Here is a 22864-nt window from a genome sequence, read left to right as displayed (position 1 = left end):
CCTGGATGTAGGGTGAGGTGACCCCGGATATAGGGGTGATGTGACCCCGGATGTAGGGGGTGATGTGACCCCGGATGTAGGGGTGATGTGACCCCGGATGTAGGGTGAGGTGACCCCGGATGTAGGGGGTGATGTGACCCCGGATGTAGGGGGTGATGTGACCCCGGATGTAGGGGTGATGTGACCCCGGATGTAGGGTGAGGTGACCCGGATGTAGGGGGTTAGGTGACCCCGGATGTAGGGGGTGATGTGACCCCGGATGTAGGGTGAGGTGACCCCGGATGTAGGGGGTGATGTGACCCCGGATGTAGGGGTGATGTGACCCCGGATGTAGGGTGAGGTGACCCCGGATGTAGGGGGTTAGGTGACCCCGGATGTAGGGGGTGATGTGACCCCGGATGTAGGGGTGATGTGTCTCCGGATGTAGGGGGTGATGTGACCCCGGATGTAGGGGGTGAGGTGTCCCCGTATGTAGGGGTGAGGTGACCCCGGATGTAGAGGGTGAGGTGACCCCGGATGTAGGGTGAGGTGACCCCAGATGTAAGGGTGAGGTGACCCCAGATGTAGCGTGAGGTGACCCCAATGTAGGGGTGAGGTGTCCCCGGCTGTAGGGGTGAGGTGTCTCTGGATGTAGGGGGGTGATGTGACCCCGGATGTAGGAGGTGATGTGACCCCGGATGTAGGGGTGAGGTGACCCCGGATGTAGGGGGTGATGTGACCCCGGATGTAGGGGGTGAGGTGTCTCCGGATGTAGGGGGTGAGGTGTCCCCGGATGTAGGGGTGAGGTGACCCCCGATGTAAGGGTGAGGTGTCCCTGGATGTAAGGACGAGGTGACCCCGGATGTAGGGGGTGATGTGACCCCGGATGTAGGGGGTGAGGTGTCCCTGGATGTAGGGGTGAGGTGACCCCCGATGTAAGGGTGAGGTGTCCCTGGATGTAAGGATGAGGTGACCCCGGATGTAGGGGTGAGGTGTCCCCGGCTGTAGGGGTGAGGTGTCCCCGGATGTAAGGGTGAGGTGACCCCGGATGTATGTGGTGGGTGACACATTCAGGAAGTCTCTTCCTCTCTTTGTTGTTTCTCTTTAAGAGGAGATAAAGGCTGAAGAAGGGGCGGCTCCGGGGGCGGGGAATGTTCCTGGAAGGCTCTGGGAAGGCAGGGTGGAAGGAGATGTGTCGGAGGAGGAGAAGGAGGAGGATGGTGGAGGGGGGAGCTCCTCTTATGCACTGCACCGCCTGACAAGAGAGAGAGAAGACCGAGCACCCGGAGGACAGGTACAGCCCGGGGATGGATTGTATGTACGGGGAGCGGAGGGGGGAGGGGCTGGATACAGGACACCGGGATCCCTACACCGAGGACAGGCCTCTCCGCACCGACCATCCATCCGCCCTCTGCCATACAATGCTGCACAGTGATTGGGCGAGGGCTGGTTACTATGGTCTGGTTGCCATGGGATACCTGAAACCCTTACTGTGGTACACCTGGTTACTATGGGATCCCCCATCCCCATGATGGGATGGAATGGAAGCTATATCCTTATTGGTGGGCTGGTTGCCATGGGATACTGCATGCTTAGTTTGTGGAGTCTGGTTGCTATAGGATACTGTGTTCTTGTTGTGTAAGGTCTAGTTGCTATGAGATCCTGTATCCTCATCATGGGAAGAATGGTTACTATGGGATGCTGTATCCTTATTGGTGGACTGGTTGCCATGGGATACTGGGAAATATGGTTATGGCTACAGAATACTGTATCCTTAATATATGAAGGTCGGTTGCTATGGGATACTGTATCCTCATTACAGGAAGAATGGATGCTGTGGGATGCTGCATCCTTATTGGTGGTTTGGTTGCCATGGGATACTGGGAAGCATTATTATTCCTATGGGAAACTATCTTTCTTGTTGGAAGTCTGGTTGCCATGGGATGCTGTATCCTGATAGGGTGAGATCAGTTGCCATAGGATATTTCATCCTTAGTTTATGGAGTATGGTCATATTGGGAAGTATGGTTATTATGGGATACTGTATTCTTATTATGCAGAGACTAGTTGCTATGGGATACTGTACCCCTATTGTATTAGGTCTTGTTGCTATGGCTACTGCATCCTTGTTGTATGAAGTCTGTTTGCTATGGTTTGCTACATCCTTACTATACAAAGTATAGTTGCTTTGAGACACAGTATCCTTAATATATGAAAACTACTTGATATGGGATACTGCATCTGTAGTGCTGGAAGTCTGGTTGCTAAGGGATACTTTTATTCTGATTTATATTTATCCTCAGTTATATATGTAAGGTCTAGTTGCTATGGCTACTGTATCTTTGCTGTATTAAGTCTGTTTGCTATGTGACACTGCATCCCTTTTGTGTTTAAATCTGGTTGCTATAGGATACTCCATCCCTAGTGTGTTAAATCCGGTTGCTATGGGATGCTGCATCCCTAGTGTGTTAAATCTGGTTGCTATGGGATACTGCATCCGTAGTATGTTAAATCTGGTTGCTGTGGGATACTGCATCCCTAGTGTGTTAAATCCGGTTACCGTGGGATGCTGCATCCTGATGTGTTAAATCCGGTTGCCGTGGGATGCTGCATCCCTAGTGTGTTAAATCTGGTTGCCGTGGGATGCTGCATCCCTAGTGTGTTAAATCTGGTTGCTATATGATACTGCATCTGTATTGTGTGAAATCTGGTTGCTGTGGGATGCTGCATCCCTAGTGTGTTAAATCTGGTTGCCGTGGGATGCTGCATCCCTAGTGTGTTAAATCTGGTTGCTATATGATACTGCATCTGTATTGTGTGAAATCTGGTTGCTGTGGGATACTGCATCCCTAGTGTGTTAAATCTGGTTGCCGTGGGATGCTGCATCCCTAGTGTGTTAAATCCAGTTGCCGTGGGATGCTGCATCCCTAGTGTGTTAAATCTGGTTGCCGTGGGATGCTGCATCCCTAGTGTGTTAAATCTGGTTGCTGTGGGATGCTGCATCTGTATTGTGTGAAATCTGGTTGCTGTGGGATACTGCATCCCTAGTGTGTTAAATCTGGTTGCCGTGGGATGCTGCATCCCTAGTGTGTTAAATCTGGTTGCTAAAGGATACTGCATCTGTATTGTGTGAAATCTGGTTGCTGTGGGATACTGCATCCCTAGTGTGTTAAATCTGGTTGCCGTGGGATGCTGCATCCTGATGTGTTAAATCCGGTTGCCGTGGGATGCTGCATCCCTAGTGTGTAAAATCCAGTTCCTATTGGATACTGCTTCATCATTGGTTTCTGTTATTACATATAATGTGGCCCCCTCCAGTGATTGCAGTACGCGGTATATCCAGTGCAGTACTCCCCTTTATTGATCTCTGGGGTTTTCCCGTCCTCAGGAATTCCGTTCATTACCCAGACAAATATTTCTCTGTCACTACAGAGCACACCTCCCTCCCATGTGTCACTTTATTTACAGAACTCCTCGGGACAGGTGACACCCCCTCCATGTCACACACATAGGGGGTACAACCTTTTATGATCAGTTATGATCAGAGTAGCGAGGGGTTAGACCCCCCCCCTGTCCAGTATTTACTGCTGTCTGTGTCCCCATCGGGGAGATTCACCCTCGTGTCCTGGTGAACGTTGTCACCAAAATAGAAAATGATGGGAAATCTAAAACATCACAAGTGTCCCCAGAGAAGGGATAGAGGGGAAATCGTCCATTGGGGACACCTCTTTTAAGCTCGCTCAAACCACCAGGAGAGCGCACTGTACACAGAGATGCATTGTGACAAGGGATCGCAGAGCTTGATTTGTTCTGTTTAATTCTATGTAAAGCAGAGCGTTGTTATGCGTTGTGTGTGCTGCTCTGCTAAAGAATGCAACATGTCTACATTTTTCATCAATGCACATCAAAACAATACCTTGGTGTGGCCGGGACACAGAGACAACAATGGGACTTGCAGTGTCTTAGGTTTGGGCTTGTGCTGGTCCTGTAGGAGTGAACTGCCCCAGTGGCATCTGTCTGAGAGGGGGATTCCCCTCACTTCAGAGAGATCTACTTCCACTTCCTGTTCCATCTCCAGGACAGGAAGTAAAGGGGAATCTCCCCATCAGGATACAGCAATAAATAACATAAACTGGCCCGGGGGGGGTGTTACATTTTGGCTTTAGCCCAGATGGAAGCTGTCAATGCCGGGCCAGTCTTCTGCGGGGCGGGAGGGGGGGGGGGGGTTCCCTTCAGCTGCATGCGCACAGAGGGGCGGAGATTTTTGTGACATCATTGACCTAATATGGCTACATGGCTATATGAGGTTAATTAGTCACCTAATATTGGGGCAACAATGTGATGAGCATCCCTGCCCCTTTGTGTATGTGCAACTGCAGGGCCATTTTCAGAGCTGTGATAGTATGACTGACAATTACTCTGTCATACAACTCTGTACTAATGCATTTCAGTAGTGAGTGTCCCTTCAAATGTTGGTAATCTATAGTGAGTTTTCCTTTAAATGTTGGGGTTCAGCAGTGAGTTTTCCTTTAAATGTTGGGGATCAGCAGTGAGTTTTCCTTTAAATGTTGGGAGATATCAGTAGTAAGTGTCCCTTTTTTTAAATGTTGGTGATCAGTAGTGCTTGCACCACTTTTTCTGTGTTCATGTGTGTTAGGCAGCCCATTCAAATGAATGCTGCTCAACAGTGCTGCTGATCTCCTGCATCCTCTTTGCAGCCACTTGCCATCTACATACACTCCAGAGATGGCTGCGTTTCTCAGGCTGGGTTTCCTGATTTCTGACAATCGTGGACCATGCCTGTGTGGGATATGTGTTGAAACTTGTAGTCTCCATTCCAAAGTCTGTTTGTTGGAGTGACAACACAGGAGTACCATTGGGAGACAGGGACAGAGCGTTGTCACCCTACAACAGGAAGTGCCTGAACAACCGTCATGGCAGGATCACCAGGGATTATTTGATGAAATGCCCTTTGAAACATTATTACCATGTCAAAGCCTATATGGTATTTTTCGCGATCAGATTTACATCTACTTCTGTAGAGCTCTCCCATGTTATTACACTGACATGTATGGCCCGGAGGATTTATTTCTTTCCTGGGGTTTCCTGCGCCTTAGGATGTGCAAATAAATCAGACAAATATTGTTTTATCTTTAGTAGCACATGCCAGTCTTGTTTACATTTTGCTGTTTGATCACATTTGATCAGTGTCACTTGTTTCCTATCAGGATATAGATCTGTATCTGATCCAGTATATTCATTGGAGCATCAGCACCATATAAGCCAGAAAGGTTGGAGTTTGACTTCCAGAAGGTTTCTCCCCCTTCATGACCAGGGCATTTTTTTTTGTTATTCAGCACTGCGCTACTTTAACTATCAATTGCTCAGTCATGCAACACTGTACCTAAAACAACATTTATATTTTTTTCACACTTTTGGTGGTATTTGATCACCACTGGGTTTTTTTTTATTACGTAACTGAAAAAAAGACCTACATTTTGAGTAGAAAAAAAATATTTTTTATAATTCCTGGTATAACACATATCCAATAAAACATTTAAAAAAACAAAACATTTCTGCATAAATCACTATTGTTTTTTTAAAATCTTTTATTATATAGCTGAAAGCCTGGGAAAAAAGTGTATGTGTGTTTTCTCTCTTCATTCTTACTATTATAAAAAATATCTCTTCATACATTTAGGCCAAAATATATTCTGCTGCATGTCTTTTGATAAAAATAAAGTCCCACTAAGTGTATATAAATTGATTTTTGTGAAAGTTAAAAACTTTAGTACATAATACTGGAGATACGACTTATAGTGGGACGGTGGTAGAGTGGCGGGTGATTTGGTGCTAACAGACACTGGTTGGGAGGGTCACTAACTGACACTGCCATTGTTAGGGACACTAGTACAGTGATCAGTGTTAATACTGTACACTGTCATTTTACTATTGACCCTGGCTGGGAAGGGGTTAACATCTAAGGGCGATCAAGGGGTTAACTGTGTGCCTAACAATGTGTAATATGTGCTGCTTTTACTTAGTGATCTGGCTGTTTTTTTTTTCCTCTGCTTTCCAGGGAGAATAAACAGCCAGATTGGGGTTCACAATACACAAAGTTCTGTGTTTTTGTAAACACAGAACTCTGTGCTGTGATTGGACGAGGCTGATTTCAGCCAAAATGATTGGCTGAAAGCTGTTGCCAAGCTCATGCTTTGTGCAGTCACAGAATGGGTCAGCAGTGCCAGTTGCTTGCCCCAAACTCAGAAGCATGGTGTCCGATCTGCCTGTTCCGCTTGACCGCAGTAGATCTACTCTGGGCAGGTGACAAGTAATCAAATCAGTATTAAACCCAAAAGCAAACATTTTATTATATGACCGCTTACCAATTCTTAGATGGGGTGGCTGCATTCGTTTTTCTTTTTTAGGCTTTCTTTCTTCTATTTTCACCTGGTGATCCAGCTAGCACGTCTGTTGCTTTTCAACAGAACACACTCTCCTGCAAATGTAGAAGTTACAAGGATGAGACAAACCATTTAACGCTGGCAGGGGTGCTTACAATGATCAACTTTTATTCATCTAAATCCTTTATCCCAAAAGGGAAAAAAAAAACCCTGTAAATTGAATTGATTATAAAGTGTGAGCTGGAGTTTTGCTTCAATTTATTTTATTTACATATGCTAGTCCATCTAACACTCCCCTCCCTCCAAGACTGACAATAGTGCTGTCTGCCGTGCCCCCTGTGCTCCTTCACCCAGAGTGCGGGGCGCTCTAATACAGGAGGTGTGTTACTGGCAGGGTCACCAGGTGAAAGAAAAAAAAAAGAAAACTAATGCAGCCGCCACATCTAATGATTGGTAAGCTGCAGTAAATTACATGTTTGGGTTTATTACCGCTTTAATCCTTTCACTGCCTGAACCGTATGTCATGCAGACCTGACAGTGAGGATATATATATACCACCATTTGTAAACGCTATAATTTTCACGTAAACCAATTAATTTGCATGTATTGGGATTTTTGTTTTAGCAGAATACATGTAGACAAAGACATGTAGCAGAATACATTTTGGCCTAAATTTATTAAGAAATTTGATTTTAAAATGTTTTTCACTGGACATGTTGTTTAATAGCAAAAAGTAAAAAATATTGTTTTTTTCTCAAAATTGTCGGTATTTGTTTATAGCAAAAAATAAAAAAACAAAGGTGATCAAAACCACCGAAAGAAAGCTTTATTTATGAAAAAAAAATTTAATTTGGGTGCAGCGTCGCATGACCGTGCAATTGTCAGTTAAGATAATGCAGCACCGTAATGCAAAAAATGGCCTGGAAATGAAAGGGGGGAAATCCTCAGGAGGGCAAGGTTGTGTTTTTTTTTTTTTTTGTTTTTTTTTTAATCGATGTCTATCACAGGACAGCGCCCCCCTCAGTCCGTGTAATGGATACAGATGGGTCTACGCTGGGTGGATGGTGCAGTGATGGTTGTGTCTTCATCCTACAGGACTAACCATGGGTCACCCACCTCTGGAGTTCAGCGACTGCTACCTGGACAGTCCAGTCTTCAGGGAGAGCCTAAAGGGGTATGAGCAGGAGCTGGAGCGGACCAACAAATTCATCAAAGATGTCATCAAGGATGGGAACGCTCTTATCAGTGCCATCAAGGGTAAGGAATCTTCACAGACTGCTCACTGCTATGTGTATGGTGGTATTTACCCCAATATTGGGCTTTAAATCCTCCCTCCGGACTTCCCTTCAGTCTTGCACAGTTGTACTGGCCCCTGTCCTGGACTAAAATGGCCTCCTCTGATTTCACTGCACACTGTGAGTGTCTCACAATGTGCATTAGAAGCTGCAGCAAGTCAGATAGAGCTCCGCCTCATTTCCTGGCTGGAGGGCGTCCAACATCTTCTAGCTCTTTTTTTTTTTTTTCCTCACGGCATGACTGTCCCTTGCTGCCCCTAGTTGGATTTCAGTTATGGAGGCTTGGCTTCACATGTGGACAGTCTGCATGCAAATACAGTTTACCTAGGAACACCCACTTCTCCAGACTGACATCCACCCGTCAAGGCACTCTATTTGTATAACTCCACCCAAGAGCCAGCCCACTGCCTGAATCAGGACTCGAGAGGAGGAGTACTTGGTCAGGGTGCTTTTCTTTACCATTGGGCCCCCTCCTTCTTAAGGGGTGTCCCCATTTTGTGCCGGAGTTAAAGGGCCCAGTGATAATTCAATTGACTCATTTGAAAATCGTTATTCAGCCTCTTATATTTTTAATTGTCTTTTTAATTGTGTTTAGCAATAAAACCTGTGATAAGGGGGGCCAACTTTACCCTGCACCATTCTAAACGAATCTATATCAATACATTTCCTTTGCGCACACACTTTAATACATTTCTACATGTATTTATTTACAATTTTTTTTATTTTTTGATTACTTATTATTATTAATTTTTTTTCTTATTGATGAATTTTTAATTTTATGTATTTGTATTTTGTCTTTATTGTTCATTATTATTTTTCATTTATCTTAATGTATATATTAATTTATATATGTATATTTCTATATGTATATTTATCTATATGTGTATATATCTTAATTTATTATTATTAATAATAATATTTTTTTAAATTATATATTTATTATTTTTAAAAGCAACTGGTGTAACTAACTGGATTTGACTCGATATCCCTCTCTTGAGACACCAAAGAAAGAAGAAAAATAACCTTCAATGCTAGAGGATTTTAAAGGCACCATACCTAATTCACAACTCAGAAAAAACAACATGCTTATTGAATCCCATTAAAATAATTGGTGGGAAAAGTACATGATCACCATATAGAAATGAATACATATATTTACACAGCAACTTTCATAAAACCATACAAGTGCATGGCTAGAGTTATGTCCTGCTAAGTGCCGACGCGTTTCGCAGCTCACAGCTGCTTCATCAGGGACAACCAGGATTGTCTGAAAAGTTGAAAATGTTTTTTACAGTGCAAACAGGAGGAGAGAGCAGAGGGTTGACCTGAGAAGTCTGCTGCTGCTCTTCTGCGGTCCAATCAGCAGGCCAAAGCCTCGTTCACACTTGCCCTGCTCTCTGAAGAGTAATCCACTTTTAGATCACTCTTTAGAAAGTATTTGACAGGCAGAAGAAGCGTTGTGTCACCTCCTAACTGGCAGTTTTACCCCTTGAACCCCACACTAGAGTGCTGCAAACGCTTGCATTGCATGCGGTTGCAGGACCATTCTCTTAAATGGGTTGAGCTCGGCGGGTGCTATCCTGAAAGGGTCAGGGGGTGTAATTTCAGCCGTGACATGTGGAAGTTAAAAGGGAAGCTGTTGTAGGTGGTAAAAATGGGGAGTTGCCGCGGTTTTATTATTTACACAGCACTTTACATATATATTGTACTTTCACATCAGTCCCTAACTCACATTCATACATGCACATATTAGGACCAATTTAGATCGGAGACAATTAACCTACCAGCATGTCTTTGGAGTGTGGAAGGAAACTGGAGTACCTGGAGGAAATCGGCACAGGGAGAACATGCAAACTCCAGGCAGGTGGTGCCGTGGTTGGGATTCGAACCAACAACCCTAGTACTGCCAGGTGGAAGTGCTAACCATTTACCCACTACTAACCATTAATGTGAATGAGCCCTAAGGGTGGGGAAATTACACCATTGTATCTCTTAACCTCCCTAGCGGTCTGATTATGTCTATATTTCTGTGCTCAAAATGGTACATTTTTTTGCATGGAAATATGTATTTTTTTATTGTAGGCCTGTAATTTTTAGGAATAACTCACTGAAATCTGTCCGAACAAGAGTCTAGTAAACATCCCGGGTATGATAAAACTTGAAACACGAAATCATAAATTACAATTTAATAAATAATCATAAAAATTAATATAATAAATTTAATTCAATAATATAATCAAACCAAAAACACTGAAATTTGAAATAGAGCGCCAAGTTCGCACATCGCTGAGCAAAGTCGCAAAATCATTTTCAGTGTCTGATGACGAATTTCCCCGCAAATCATTATCACTCAATTCTGCAAGTGGTTCTGATTTACTATCGCTGTTCTCTAGCTGATCTAAAACTGATTTTGACCTAAAGGGACGCTTTTTGGACACCATGGACATTTCTCAGCTTCCAGGCAGAAAGAACAGACAAAATGCAGGCAGGGCGCAGGACAAAGCACTCGGGACAAAATGTATGTGAAATGGTTTGATACAGTAAGGTTTTACTATGTGATTTTAGTGAATTTAGTGAATGTCATTTTCAAATTTCCCGTCGGTTCCGCCCCCCGTACGTCCCGACGTCGCAGGGGACGAAACCCAGAAGACGGATGCTGGCATCAGCCAGAGGACATTACAGGGGACGCTGCAGGAGGGACATCACGGGAGCACAGGACAAGTTAAGAGAAGAACAGATCCCGGAGCAGTGCCGCATGGTAAGCCCAAGTGTAGTTCGGGGTTACCGCTTGTGGTACTGAAACTTTACCCCGAGCTACACTCGGGAATACCGCCAGGGAGGCTACCTGAAACTGGTGTCATCCACTTGGCAGAGCTGTGTAAATCTCAGGACTGGATGGATAGATATACAGCTCCTTTGGCAGGTAATGCGGCTCCCTTAGCTGTGTGCTCGGAGTTCGCCTTTGAGGCTATTGCGTAGCATTGTGCCTGATGTACTGACAGGTCATTGTTCAGCGATTAGTCATTCTGTGGGTTGCGTCGTGTCGGCGAGCAATGACAGGGAAAGGCGTGTTCCGATACTGAGTCTAAGAGACATCTGCATTTAATTTGCAGTAACGGACAGATCTCGCCATTTATTCTCCAATCTCACCTGCAAAACCGACAACTGGAATCTGATTTGCTGCTATGGCAACAACTCGGCGCTTCTTCTCTGGAATTCGAAGATGAGACACAATGTGATCCATCATCTGTTTATACGTTGGCGGTTTCCTGTGCGCTCATTGTTCTCCCTTGGGACAGTGAGGCCCCATTCACACCCGCACGACACACATCTGCAGGTTTTTTTTTTTTTTTCTGTTACGCACTTTTTTTTTTTTTTTTGTGCATTTGTCGAGCGATAGCATAGGGCAGCTCATTCCCTTGAAACACGCTTTGGCAGCCCCTGCACCTTTTTTGTGGCAGCGATCCTCGCACATTTGCGAGAATGCGCATCAGCTGGGGCGTTAAGAAATGTTTTATTTATTATAGATCCTTATATAGCGCCATCAATTTATGCCGCGCTTTAGCATACACATTTTGTTGCGCTTTCCGGAACACAAAGGCATTTCTGCGCGTGTTCCTGGAACACAAAGGTGTGATTGGGGTCTAAAGGGGCTGAGCTGTCTGATGACCGATTAGACTGACACAAGTAATCAGCTCTGTATTTATTCACCCTTTACACCCTTCTAACATATAGCCGGCGGCAAAATGGTTGGGTTTAACTCCCACATGTTGCACATATGCGTCACTGGGCTGTCGATGTTTCTGTGCTGAGAGTGTGCACTCACTGCGAGCTCCTGGTACAGAGACCCCGCCCCCCCCCAAGCTGTTGGTCTTCGCAAATGATCAGTATCTATTGGGACAGGCTCCAGATCATGTGATCACTGTGACAGCCAATCAAAGTGGTCATTTGATTGGCCGATCTTTCTAGCCTCCCAGGAATTTAGGTCCCACCGCCCCAGCTCTTGGTCTCTGCAAATGATCAGTATCCATTGGGACAGGCTCCAGATCATGTGATCACTGTGACAGCCAATCACAGTGGTCACTTGATTGGCCGATCCTTCTAGCCTCCTAGGCATTTAGAACTTTTTAAAGGGAAAGGGTTAATACATCATATAGGAGGGTATTTATCAAACATTTGCAGAGCTATGCATCCTGAGAAGCTGTGTGTACTTATGTTCTGTGCAAATAAGGGCACATTCGAATGTTAATTGTCTTTTTTTTTTTTTTTTTTTTCTCCCCCCCCCCCCCCCCCTCTCTCCAGATCGAATGTTATTCATTTATACGGAGTGGATTGAATCCGCAAAATACAGCATTATGGACACTAGATGATGATTATAGAAAATAAGCACTATTTACTGTGATTATCAGCTCTATCCAGTAGCCATAATGTGGTATTGTCCTGATTCTCTGTATTCTATATAAATAACATTCAACCTGGAGAGAAAATATCCTGATAACACTTAATTTTTGTACAAAACAAATGTATATGCAGTTTCGCAGGATAAATAGATTTGCATTTTTTTAAATAAATATACCACTACTTTTTTATTTTTGCATAGGAAAGGGTTACAACCATCTGTTTGGGTGTGGTGTGTTTTTTTTTTTTTTTTTTTTTTTTTTTTGTCCCCAGTCACCAGATCAGGAATCGAGAGGGAATCTTCCAATGGGGACATTTTTGCCTAGAGCGGGTTTTACATCCTTTTTGGAGAGATCTCTCATTTCCTATTGAATGTACACCACAGCAATTCCCTGTACTGCAGAGCTCAGACTGGGGCCACTCAGGTGTGCTGCTTGCAAATGTACTGACAAGGAACATGCTGATAGGAGAAGAGAGTCTGAGTAAGCAGAGTTTTGACCTCATCACTCTTCTGCTGCTGCTTTCCTGTGCACTCAGCAGGGTGGGAAAGGGGTTGGGCCACACTGGGGGCCAATCAGATGTTGTGCCTGCAAATATACAGAAGAGCAACATGCTGATAGGAGGAGAGAGTCTGAGTAAGCAGAGGGATGACCTTATCAATCTTCTGCTGACACTTCCCTATGCACTCAGCAGGGTGGGAAAGGGGTTGGGCCTCACTGGGGGCCAATCAGATGTTGTCCATGTAAATATACAGACAAGCAACATGCTGATAGGAGGAGAGACTCTGGTTGAGCAGAGGGATGACCTCATCAGTCTTCTGCTGCTGCTTCAATGTGCACTAAGGGGGTTGGGCTACACTGGGGGCCAATCAGATGTTATACATGCAAATATATGAACAAGCAACATGTTGATGGGAGAGAGTCTGGGTGAGTAGAGGGACGACCTCATCAGTCTTCTGCTGTGGCTTCCCTATGTACTTTGGTCAGGGAAAGGGGTTGGGCCTGAATGGGGGTCATTTTCATATTGTGCATGCAAATGTACAGACAAGCAACCTGCTGATAGGAGGAGGAGCCTGAGTGAGCAAAGAGTCGACCTCATCAGTCTTCTGCTGCTGCTTCCCTGTGTACTTAGCAGGCTGGGAAAGGGGTTGGGCCTCACTGGGGACCAATCAGATGTTGTGCATGCAAATGTATGGCCAAGGAACATGCTGATACGAGGAGAGAGTCTAGTTAAGGAGAGAGATGACCTCATCAGCTGTATGCTGCTACTTCGCTGTGAACAGGCTGTGACCACACTGGAGGCCAGTCATATGTGCTGTATGCAAATGTACTGATAAGCATCATGCTGATAGGAGGAGGGTGTCTCTAAGAGCAGAGGGATACCTTTATCAGTCTTCTGCTGCCTCTTCACTTTACAGTTAACAGGCTGGGGTTGGAGAGAGCACCCCAGTGTATCCCTGACCTGTAAGAGGTGTCATCCACCTGACTGGGCTTCGTGACGGAGCTGTATAAATCTCAGGACTGAATGGACAGAAATACAAATACTTCGGCAGGTACACTGTTCCCGTAAATCTATTTACTTGTGGGTGTATGTATATATGTTTTTTATATATATATATCTCTAGAGTTCAGCTTTAACTGCTACCTTGCAGGTTGTTGGTTTAGTGTGCTCGCTGCCAGCAAAGTATTGATTGTGCTATAGAACAGATGTCTCCCATCGTGGTGTCATATGTAGGCGTTCTCACCATGGCTATAGAAATAGAGGCATAGTAAATGTTTGACTGAACAGAGGCTGGGATACGGTGTAGGCTGCCACCACAGGATGCAGAGTTGTTGGAATTGCTCATAATTAGGGATTCTGCTGCTCTCGCTCTGTGCGGGGGATGAGGAGCAGGTGGAAGAAGACAGCTTTTCCCATCTGGCTCTCACAGTTCTAAAATCTTCTGTTTTCAACCGCCTGGCACAAGGATGATGAATGTATGCAACGTGCCCTGTCATGGACATTGGTATGTCAAACTAAATACACTGTATAGCCAGAGGTAGGTGGTCACCTGACTTTCCACTTACTGGTATAGCCAAAAGTAGGTGGTCACAAGACCTTCACACCTACCTACCTACCTAGCCAAAAGTAGGTGGTCCCCTGACTGTTACACCTACTGATATAGCCAAAAGTAGATGGTTAGCAGACTACCACACCCACTGCTATAGCCAAAAGTAGGTGGTCCCCTGACCTTCACACTTGCTTGCATAGCTAAAAGTGATGGCTAGCAGGCCACCACATCTACTGCTATAGCCAAAAGTAGGTGGTCCCTTGACCTTCACACCTACTGCTCTAGCCAAAAGTAGATGGTTACCAGACCACCACGCCTACCGCTATAGGCAAAAGTAGGTGATCACATGACCTTCACACCAACCAGTATAGCGAAAAGTAGATAGTCACATGATTTTTACACCTACCCATCTAGCCTGAAGTATGTGAACATCTCCTCCCCTCACACCTACTTCTATGGCCAAAAGGAGGTAGTCACCTGATCATCACCCCTATTGATATAGCCAAAAGCAGACAGTCAACTGACCATCACACCTATCGATATAGCCAAATGTAGCTGGTCACTTGACCAATGCACCTACTGGTATAGTCAAATGTAGCTGGTCACTTGACCTTCACACCTTCTGATATAGCCAAAAGTAGGTGGTCACCTGACCTTTACACCTACCGATATAGCCTAAAGTACATGGTCACCTGACCATTACACCTATCAATATAGCCAAAAATAGGTAGTCACCTGACCATCACACCTACTGATCTAGCCAAAAGTAGGTGGTCACCTCACCATCACATCTAACGATATAGATGGGCAGGGCATGGGGGTTTTGTACAGATGGGCAGGACATGGGGGCTCTGAACAGATGGGCAGGGCATGGACGTTCTCTGCAGATGGGCATTGAGGTTTTGTTTACCATGGGCACCATGTGCCAGTATGTTTCCAGATCAGAAAAAACAGCAATGTTAATGGCCAAATTAACATTTATTGAATTATCCCAATGTACTATGTATATTCGCATTAAAAGCTTAGATTTATTTTGCTTATATTTTCCCTTCTATGGGTCCTCCCTCATCATTGGTATAGCCAAAAATAGTCACCTGACCATCAGAGCACCCTGCCTCAGTACTCCTCTCCCCTCAGTTCTGATGCAAGCAGTGGCCTATCTCTTGGGAGGAGTTGGGCAAATATTAAAATGTCTTGATGGATGGGTGTCAGTGTAGAGGAGTAGGCACTTCTAGGCAGGCTGCATTTGTGCAACACCCACATGTAATGTTGAACCTCAACTGAAATCTAACCAATTAAAGTGGCAGTCCAAGGACAGGCTGGGGAGGAAAGCGCTGGATGATGCTGGTTGTACTGCAGCCAGGAAATGAGGTGGAGCTCTATCTGACTTGCTGCAGCTTCTAATGCACATTGTGAGAAGCTCAGTGTGCAGCGAAATCAGAATAAGCCATTTCAGTCCAGCAGTGGAGCTGGTACAACTGTGCAAGACTGAAGGTGATGCCAGAGGGAGGATTTAAATCAAAGTCATTGTTACCTGTTACAGTGAGCCATTGGTTACATAACTGTACCTATAATTAAAAGATATTTTTATTACCAACATAGAAGAGGCAAGTTCAAGCAAGACTCAACCTGCAGGTAATAATACATAGTTCAAATCAATAATCTAATGAACGGGTAAAGCTCAGCTGAAGTCAGATAGACTTGCAGTTTCTATTTTCATTTTCTCATTACAATAGTTACACTGGGTATCCAATAAGTACAAGAGATGGACCCAGTGCTCTCAGCAATGGAGCAGACCAGGTCAGACACGCCCCTTCCCCTTCAGTACAAGTCTATATAAGGACACTTCTGTTGAGGGGGTGTGGCTGTTACTCTGCTCTGCTAGTGCAGGGCACCGCAGTGTAATAGCAGGAAGCTGCACTTTTAATGGAACAAAAAAGTATATTCAAGCATTTCCTAGCAAAAAACAGTCATAACTGGTAACCATTGGAGGTAGGAGACTTCTAAAGAGGTGGGAGACTTCAGCCTGTCATGATGATAATACTCCTGAAAATGACTCTTGATGATCAGAAGTTCTTCTTTCCTCCACTTCAGCAAAGTTTGCACTGCTTTCTGAATTCAGGATGGCTGCTTTTCTTTACAGGCTCCTATGAGGCCACCATTACACTCTCTGCAAGGACAAGAGATGAATGGATGCTGCGTGATATATGCGGTGTGCGTCCATACAAACGCATAGCCCCACAGAAAGCTGCTCCCCCCCCCCCCCCCCCCTTTTTCTCTCCTCCAAGTTCACGGCACCTGCGCAGTCCTTTTTAAGCATAGAAAAGTGACAGCAGAAAAAGCCTGAGTAGTGGATTCTGCCCAATGTTACGCCAATGTACTATGTATAATTCTCATTGAAAGCTGAAGTTTATTTTGCTTATATTCTGCGTTCTGTGGTTCCTCCCTCATCAACTTACTAATTACATTTTTAAATAAAACTTTTCCGTTTTCATTGCATACCTTATTTCAGATCAAATGGTGTCCTCACTGGGTCTCAGCCACAGGAAGTTCAGGGAAGCTGCACTCAGGGACCTGACACTAGCGGTGGTAGTTTTATGCCCGCATATCCTGCATGTTCAAGTGTAACTAAACCCAGGTCCCTGCATTCACTATATCTGCCCCCCCTGACCCTGCATTCACTATATCTGGTCTCCCCGGGTCCCTGAATTCACTATATCTGGTCTCCCACAGTACACACAATATGGAAATGCAATTATTTTAGTAAATATGAACTGCTAAATACCTTTTCTCATCAGCAGTTAGAGCAGTGTTGTGATTTCTCTGTGTCCAGCAGAGCACTGGTTGAAGCTTGTAGGAGGAGTTTTCACTTTGCTCTAGGAAGTTGCAGAACCCCTGACCTCTGTCTGGACAGTGCTGATTGGCCCTGTGCTGATTACATACACCCTCCCAAAAAAAAACAAACAAACCTCTCTAGCAATACACACCCAACTGAGCATGTGCAGCTTGCCCCCAAGGCTCTGTTCTATTAGCAGATGAATTGGAGACAGTAGAAGAAGGGGAGGATTAGATAGGTCAGGATCAAACTGCCTTTTCACACCATGCAGAGGATTAACCCCTTAGATTCCACAATGAGTATAACAAGGATGCTTTACTGCATATACAGACTGATTTTACTGTTGTGGGTTTAGTAACACTTTAGTAGGGAATGTCTGACATGCAACCATTTAGAAAGTTTAATACTTCTTTAATTTTGTCCTCCCCATTGACCCCAATGCTTCTAATTGCAATTTCATAGAATTCACCAGATTGTTTGCAAAAATGAAAACCCTTTTTTTTTTTTTTTTTCCTCATCTCCGAGGATCAACTCAAAGAGATGAGTGTCCTTTCACCTACATATAGTGATTTGATGATAATGCTGCTTTGGACTAATGCACTTTGCTCCTTGCCTGGCCCTAAGGCTGTACTGTGCTCAGGATGATAGAACTCATTGTGTGTAATCTAGGGATGTATCATGTGTCTGTACCATTCTATAGACCTACATTACATTGTTAGGTTGTAGAAGACCTATCATAGAGTTCTACCAAAAGACAATAAAAGCCTGCATCCTCAGAACCCCGAGTCTTCGCATGATTTCAAAGTCAGATGTCAGTGCTAATTCCGGTGTTTCAGACTTGGAAGACATCTGTGGAGACTTCATGCACAGATGTCTATGCAAGTCGCACCTGAACTTGCAAAAAGTAGTGCATTTAGTACATTTCAAAAATTGGTGCGACTCCCATGGAATTGGAATCTCACCGATATGACCGCTTCCATTACGGATAATAGGGTGCAATTTGTCATGCGATTTTTGAAACGATTGTCGCACTAGTTTGACCAGGGACTATACCTGTGGCATATATTCAGAGGCAGGGTCTCCAAACTATGGTTTGTGAGCCAAATCCAGTCTACAGCTAGGGTCAGTGACCTCCCACACAAGTCTTTAGGGCAACCTACAGTCTCCAGTTCTCCCAATCTCCCCCTTCCGCCTCCACTTTCCTGTGTAGCTGTCATTGTACCGTCATTGGTTGCTTACCGCCAGCATTCTAGCAACCAATCACGTGCTTACCCTAACATTCACAGAACAATTGCACTTAATCCCACTAGACCTTATGGGGACCCTGATGTAAGGGAGGAATCTGATGGGGACTGTGATAGGGATGTGTGTAATGCATGTAATTTCTTGCTACTCCTTCTACTAGTAACTAGCTTTCCAATGGCTAAAACAGAAATGCTCAAGCTTGTAGAAAAAACACTTCAAAAACATTTGAGGAAGTTGAAGCTCAAACCTTCTTGGAAGGCTTTCCACAAGATTTTGGAAGGTGTCTGTGGGAATTTGTGAGGTCAGGTACAGATGTAGGATGAGAAGACCTGGCTTGCAATTGGCATTCAAATTCAACCCAAAGGTGTTCAGTAGGGTTGAGGTCAGGTTCTGATGCTGCATGAGAAGACCTGATCCCAAAGGTATTCAGTAGGATTGAGGTCAGGTCCTGATGTCAGCTGAGAAGACCTGATCCCAGAAGTGTTCAGTAGGGTTGAGATCAGGGTGCTGTGCAGGCCACTTGCGTTCCTCCACAGCAAACTTGCCAAACTGTCTTTAGGTTGCTGGCTTTGTACACAGGGGCACAGTCACGCTGGAACAGAAAAGGGTCTGTCACAATTTTCGGCAGACCACAGTTGTCCAGTACCCTTGAAAGCACCTGAACTCAACCATTTGAAGGGAGATCAACATACTTTTTGCCATATGCTGTGGATCCCAAACTAAGATTTTGGATCCACAGCATATGGCACCCATGTGATTGCTACTCATGTGGTTTTCAATCTTAACGAATTGTTTTTTTTTTTTCTTTTGTTGTGGAATGCAACTCAACGGGTTACATTAATCATACATTTGTTCTCAGACTTTTGTTCACCTGCGAACCAGGAAAAATATGTTTTGTAAGAATGTATTTAAGATTCGTTTGTTTTTTTTTTTCTTCCCCTTTTTCACTTGGACTTCTGCTGCAGATGCACATGCTAAAATACTATGCTATTATAAAGTGACCCTGTCACTGCAAAAAAAATTAAAAAACAAAATTATCTTTGGAACAAAGATTACCAATTCTTACCTGTCTGAGGTGGGGTCACCCCAGTCTTCGCTTTCTTGCAGATCTACAATCTCTGCTGGTACCTAAGACTGCCAACCACTACATCATTACCTTGTCCCTTCAGTACTGCAGGGCAGGTTGGTAACGTGAGGGAAAGGCACATCAGGCAGCAAATAGACACAGGTACCGGATCTCTGGAGGTCAGGTTTAAAGTGACATAAAACCATATTCATATTCTCCAAAAATAATCTATATACTGTGGCAGTGCAAGGCCCTGCCACTATAGAAATGTAGGAGAAAATGACACAGGATTTGCATTGAGGCCTAATGCAAGATTCCAGACTATCGTTTGACTGGAGAAACCGTGTTTTTGGCTTTCTATGGATTCTCTAAACCTGGATTGTAGCCTGCAGCTTGAAGGTTCCAAAGTGTTTTGGGTGGGACAGAGCTTTCAATCCTGTGTCTGGATTTTACTGGACGCCTGAAGCCTGTGTGTGTACACAGGTGTGCAGGGTCACTATATACTCAACTGAGGATAGGTCAGGGCTCCCAGTTTGGAGACAACTCCCATATTGGAAGCAGGTGGTCTCGCCATGGGGTCAGAGTGGCCCCAGCAAGAAGTCAATAGACTGGAGGTCTCAACCAGGGGGCGGAGGTGCCCCAGCCGAGAGGTCTCAACCAGGGGACGGAGGTGCCCCAGCCGAGAGGTCTCAACCAGGGGACGGAGGTGCCCCAGCCGAGAGGTCTCAACCAGGGGACGGAGGTGCCCCAGCCGAGAGGTCTCAACCAGGGGACGGAGGTGCCCCAGCCGAGAGGTCTCAACCAGGGGACGGAGGTGCCCCAGCCGAGAGGTCTCAATCAGGGCTCATATGTGCCAGAGTCAAGAGGACTCAACCAGGGGTCAGAGGTGCTTCTGTCTGCAGCCAGGAGGTCTCGTCCCAAGAGCCAGATAGGTTCCTTTTGGTGTGTCAAGAGAACCTCAATCCAGAGGCCAGGGGTGGGTGCAGGTGAGCGGCACTGAATGCACCCTGTCTGCATCCAAGCCGCTCATCCACAAGCCTGGCAACTTTCCTTTGTAAATCCCTGTGTGTGAACAACTTGGCTCCCATGCTGCTGCTCTATAACCGGGTGCTGGTTACATTATGGGGCCCATTTCATTTCCACTGTCATTCACCTGTATGGCTATTACCATATATTTGTGGGGGGTTTTGCCAATTGTGGATAGATCAGTAACCAGCAAGTATTCTTCAGCATACTCTGAGTTGCCATTATTGTTATTCGCACCCCCACGCATCTGCTAATATGCGCATGCCAAAGTGCTTGGTGCCGCAGTGGCTCCTTTTTATGAAAGGGTCAAGGACTTCTCTGCGTTTCTTGTGCATAGGGAAGCCCATTGAATTGAATAGGCTGCTGTACATGCAATGCATAGAGTGCAGTGCGTTCAGTTGCACCTGTAGGTGTGAACCTAACCTTAGATGCAGTCTGTGCTTATTGGAATTCTTTAGGGCAGGAGTCTCCAAACTGTGGCCTAGTGCAAGATTTTATGCAGCCCTGTGAGCTAAAAAGGGACTCATGATGGGGACCTGGAGGCAAGGAGCCTCTTGTATAAGGAGAGACCCTGGTGGGGACTGTCATGTAAGCGGGTATTGTGATAGGGACTCTTGTAAGGTGGGGGACTCTGTTGTAAGGGGAGTGTGATGGGGACTGTCATGTAAGGGAGTACTCTGATGGGGAATCCTGTTGTAAGGGGAGTGTGATGGGGACTGTCATGTAAGGGGGAACTATGATGGGGGCTGTCACATAAAGAGGGACTAGGATGGGGACTCTCTTGTAAGGGGGGACTATAGTAGGGACTTTTGAAAGGGGAAAATGATGGGGACTATCATGTAAGGGGGGGACTATGATGGGGACTGTCACGTAAGGGGCGGGGTACTATGATGGGGCTGTCTCGTAAGGGGGGGGGGACTATGATGGGGGCTGTCTCGTAAGGGGGGGGACTATGATGGGGGCTGTCTCGTAAGGGGGGGGGGGACTATGATGGGGGCTGTCTCGTAAGGGGGGGGGACTATGATGGGGGCTGTCTCGTAAGGAGGGGGGGACTATGATGGGGGCTGTCGTGTAAGGGGGAGGGAGTATGATGGGGGCTGTCGCGTAAGGGGGGGATTATGATGGGGGCTGTCGCGTAAGGGGGGGGATTATGATGGGGGCTGTCGCGCAAGGGGGAGGGGATTATGATGGGGGCTGTCGCGCAAGGGGGAGGGAAGTATGATGGGGGCTGTCGCGTAAGGGGGAGGGAGTATGATGGGGGCTGTCGCGTAAGGGGGGGATTATGATGGGGGCTGTCGCGTAAGGGGGGGGATTATGATGGGGGGCTGTCGCGTAAGGGGGGGGAGGGAAGTATGATGGGGGGCTGTCGCGTAAGGGGGGGGGAGGGAAGTATGATGGGGGCTGTCGCGTAAGGGGAGTATGATGGGGGCTGTCGCGTAAAGGGGGGGGGGGACTATGATGGGGGCTGTCACGTAAAGGGGGGGGGGGGGAGTATGATGGGGGCATTCACGTAAAGGGGGGGACTATGATGGGGGTATTCACGTAAAGGGGGGGGACTATGATGGGGGCATTCACGTAAGGGGGGGACTATGATGGGGGGCTTCCACGTAAGGGGGGACTTTTTTGAAAGGGGACAATGATGGGGACTGTCTTGTAAGGGGGGACTATGATGGGGACTGTAAGATGACTGTAGATGATGTAAGGGGCAACTTTGATGCAAGGGGGGTACTCATGTAAGGGGGCACTATGTTAGTGCAACTCTGTTGTAAAGGGACTGTGATGGGGACTGTCATCTAAGGGGGGACCCTGATAGTCACTCTAATGTAAGGGGGGACGCTGATGTCAGGGAGACTCTTAAGCTGATCACAAAAAAACCTGCAAGCCGAACGTATTCATTCATTTTAATGTGACATAGTATGCAATACTTTCAGCCCGGGGAAATTTGTGAAATCCACAAGGTGGTGAAGTTCGGAGCCCCTTCTCTAGGGGATGGCACTGTGTAGGATCGCTCTTAGGCGAGGCAGCGCTGCAGAAGAGAAGCAGCTTTTTAATTTCACGCTGAGAAGTGTAAGTTCTCATTGGACTAGAAGTGAAGAAAGAAGCAGACAAAGAGGATGTTGTATGTTGGACGCACTGGTTGACCGCGGGCCCCTCTGAACAAGCGGGCCCTTGTTTTACCTTGGCCAAAAAAAGAAGCTTTGCTCAGCAAAGGTTACAGAGCGAGCCACAGGCTGAAATCACTGCTGGGCCAGATGTGGTGTGTCATGTCCAAGGTCCATATCACATCCAGGACAACAGCAGACTGTCTGCAGCAATTCACCACCTAGGATCTGTTTAATCTATGAAATCCTGTTATCTGGGGCATTAAAGTGATTTAAGGTAGATGTAAACCTTAAATGAATGACATTTAGTTTTCTCTGTCCACTGTGCATCATAAACAACTGATTGATATATATATATTTTTTTTATAAATCCTTTTTTCCACCTTTTTATCATCAGTGATACTGATCTCCTGCAGCCTCTTTGCAGCTACTTCCTATCTACATGCACTCCAGCGGTGGCTGC

The 22864-nt window shown here is 45.7% G+C and overlaps 1 protein-coding gene across 3 annotated transcripts in view; it reads left to right on the top strand.

The window, feature by feature from the left end:
• Positions 1 to 1137: 1137 nt before the first annotated feature.
• OPHN1 (oligophrenin 1) overlaps positions 1138 to 22864 on the top strand; it is a 192560-nt gene continuing 170833 nt past the window's right edge. The window contains exons 1-2 of one of the 3 annotated variants that reach the window (XM_089674901.1): positions 1138 to 1273; positions 7479 to 7640. In XM_089674901.1, the coding sequence (XP_089531027.1) occupies positions 7487 to 7640 (154 nt within the window). In that variant the 5' untranslated portion in view covers positions 1138 to 1273; positions 7479 to 7486. The other 2 variants (XM_089674900.1, XM_089674899.1) reach the window with 2 other exon arrangements.

The sequence above is a fragment of the Staurois parvus genome, unplaced genomic scaffold (genome assembly GCF_062004578.1).
Source record: "Staurois parvus isolate SC_StPar_1 unplaced genomic scaffold, SC_StPar_1.0 ptg000154l, whole genome shotgun sequence".
In the NCBI taxonomy this organism is placed as follows: domain Eukaryota; kingdom Metazoa; phylum Chordata; class Amphibia; order Anura; family Ranidae; genus Staurois; species Staurois parvus.
Note: the sequence above shows the minus strand (reverse complement) of the source record. Positions and strands in the feature narration are given on the sequence as shown.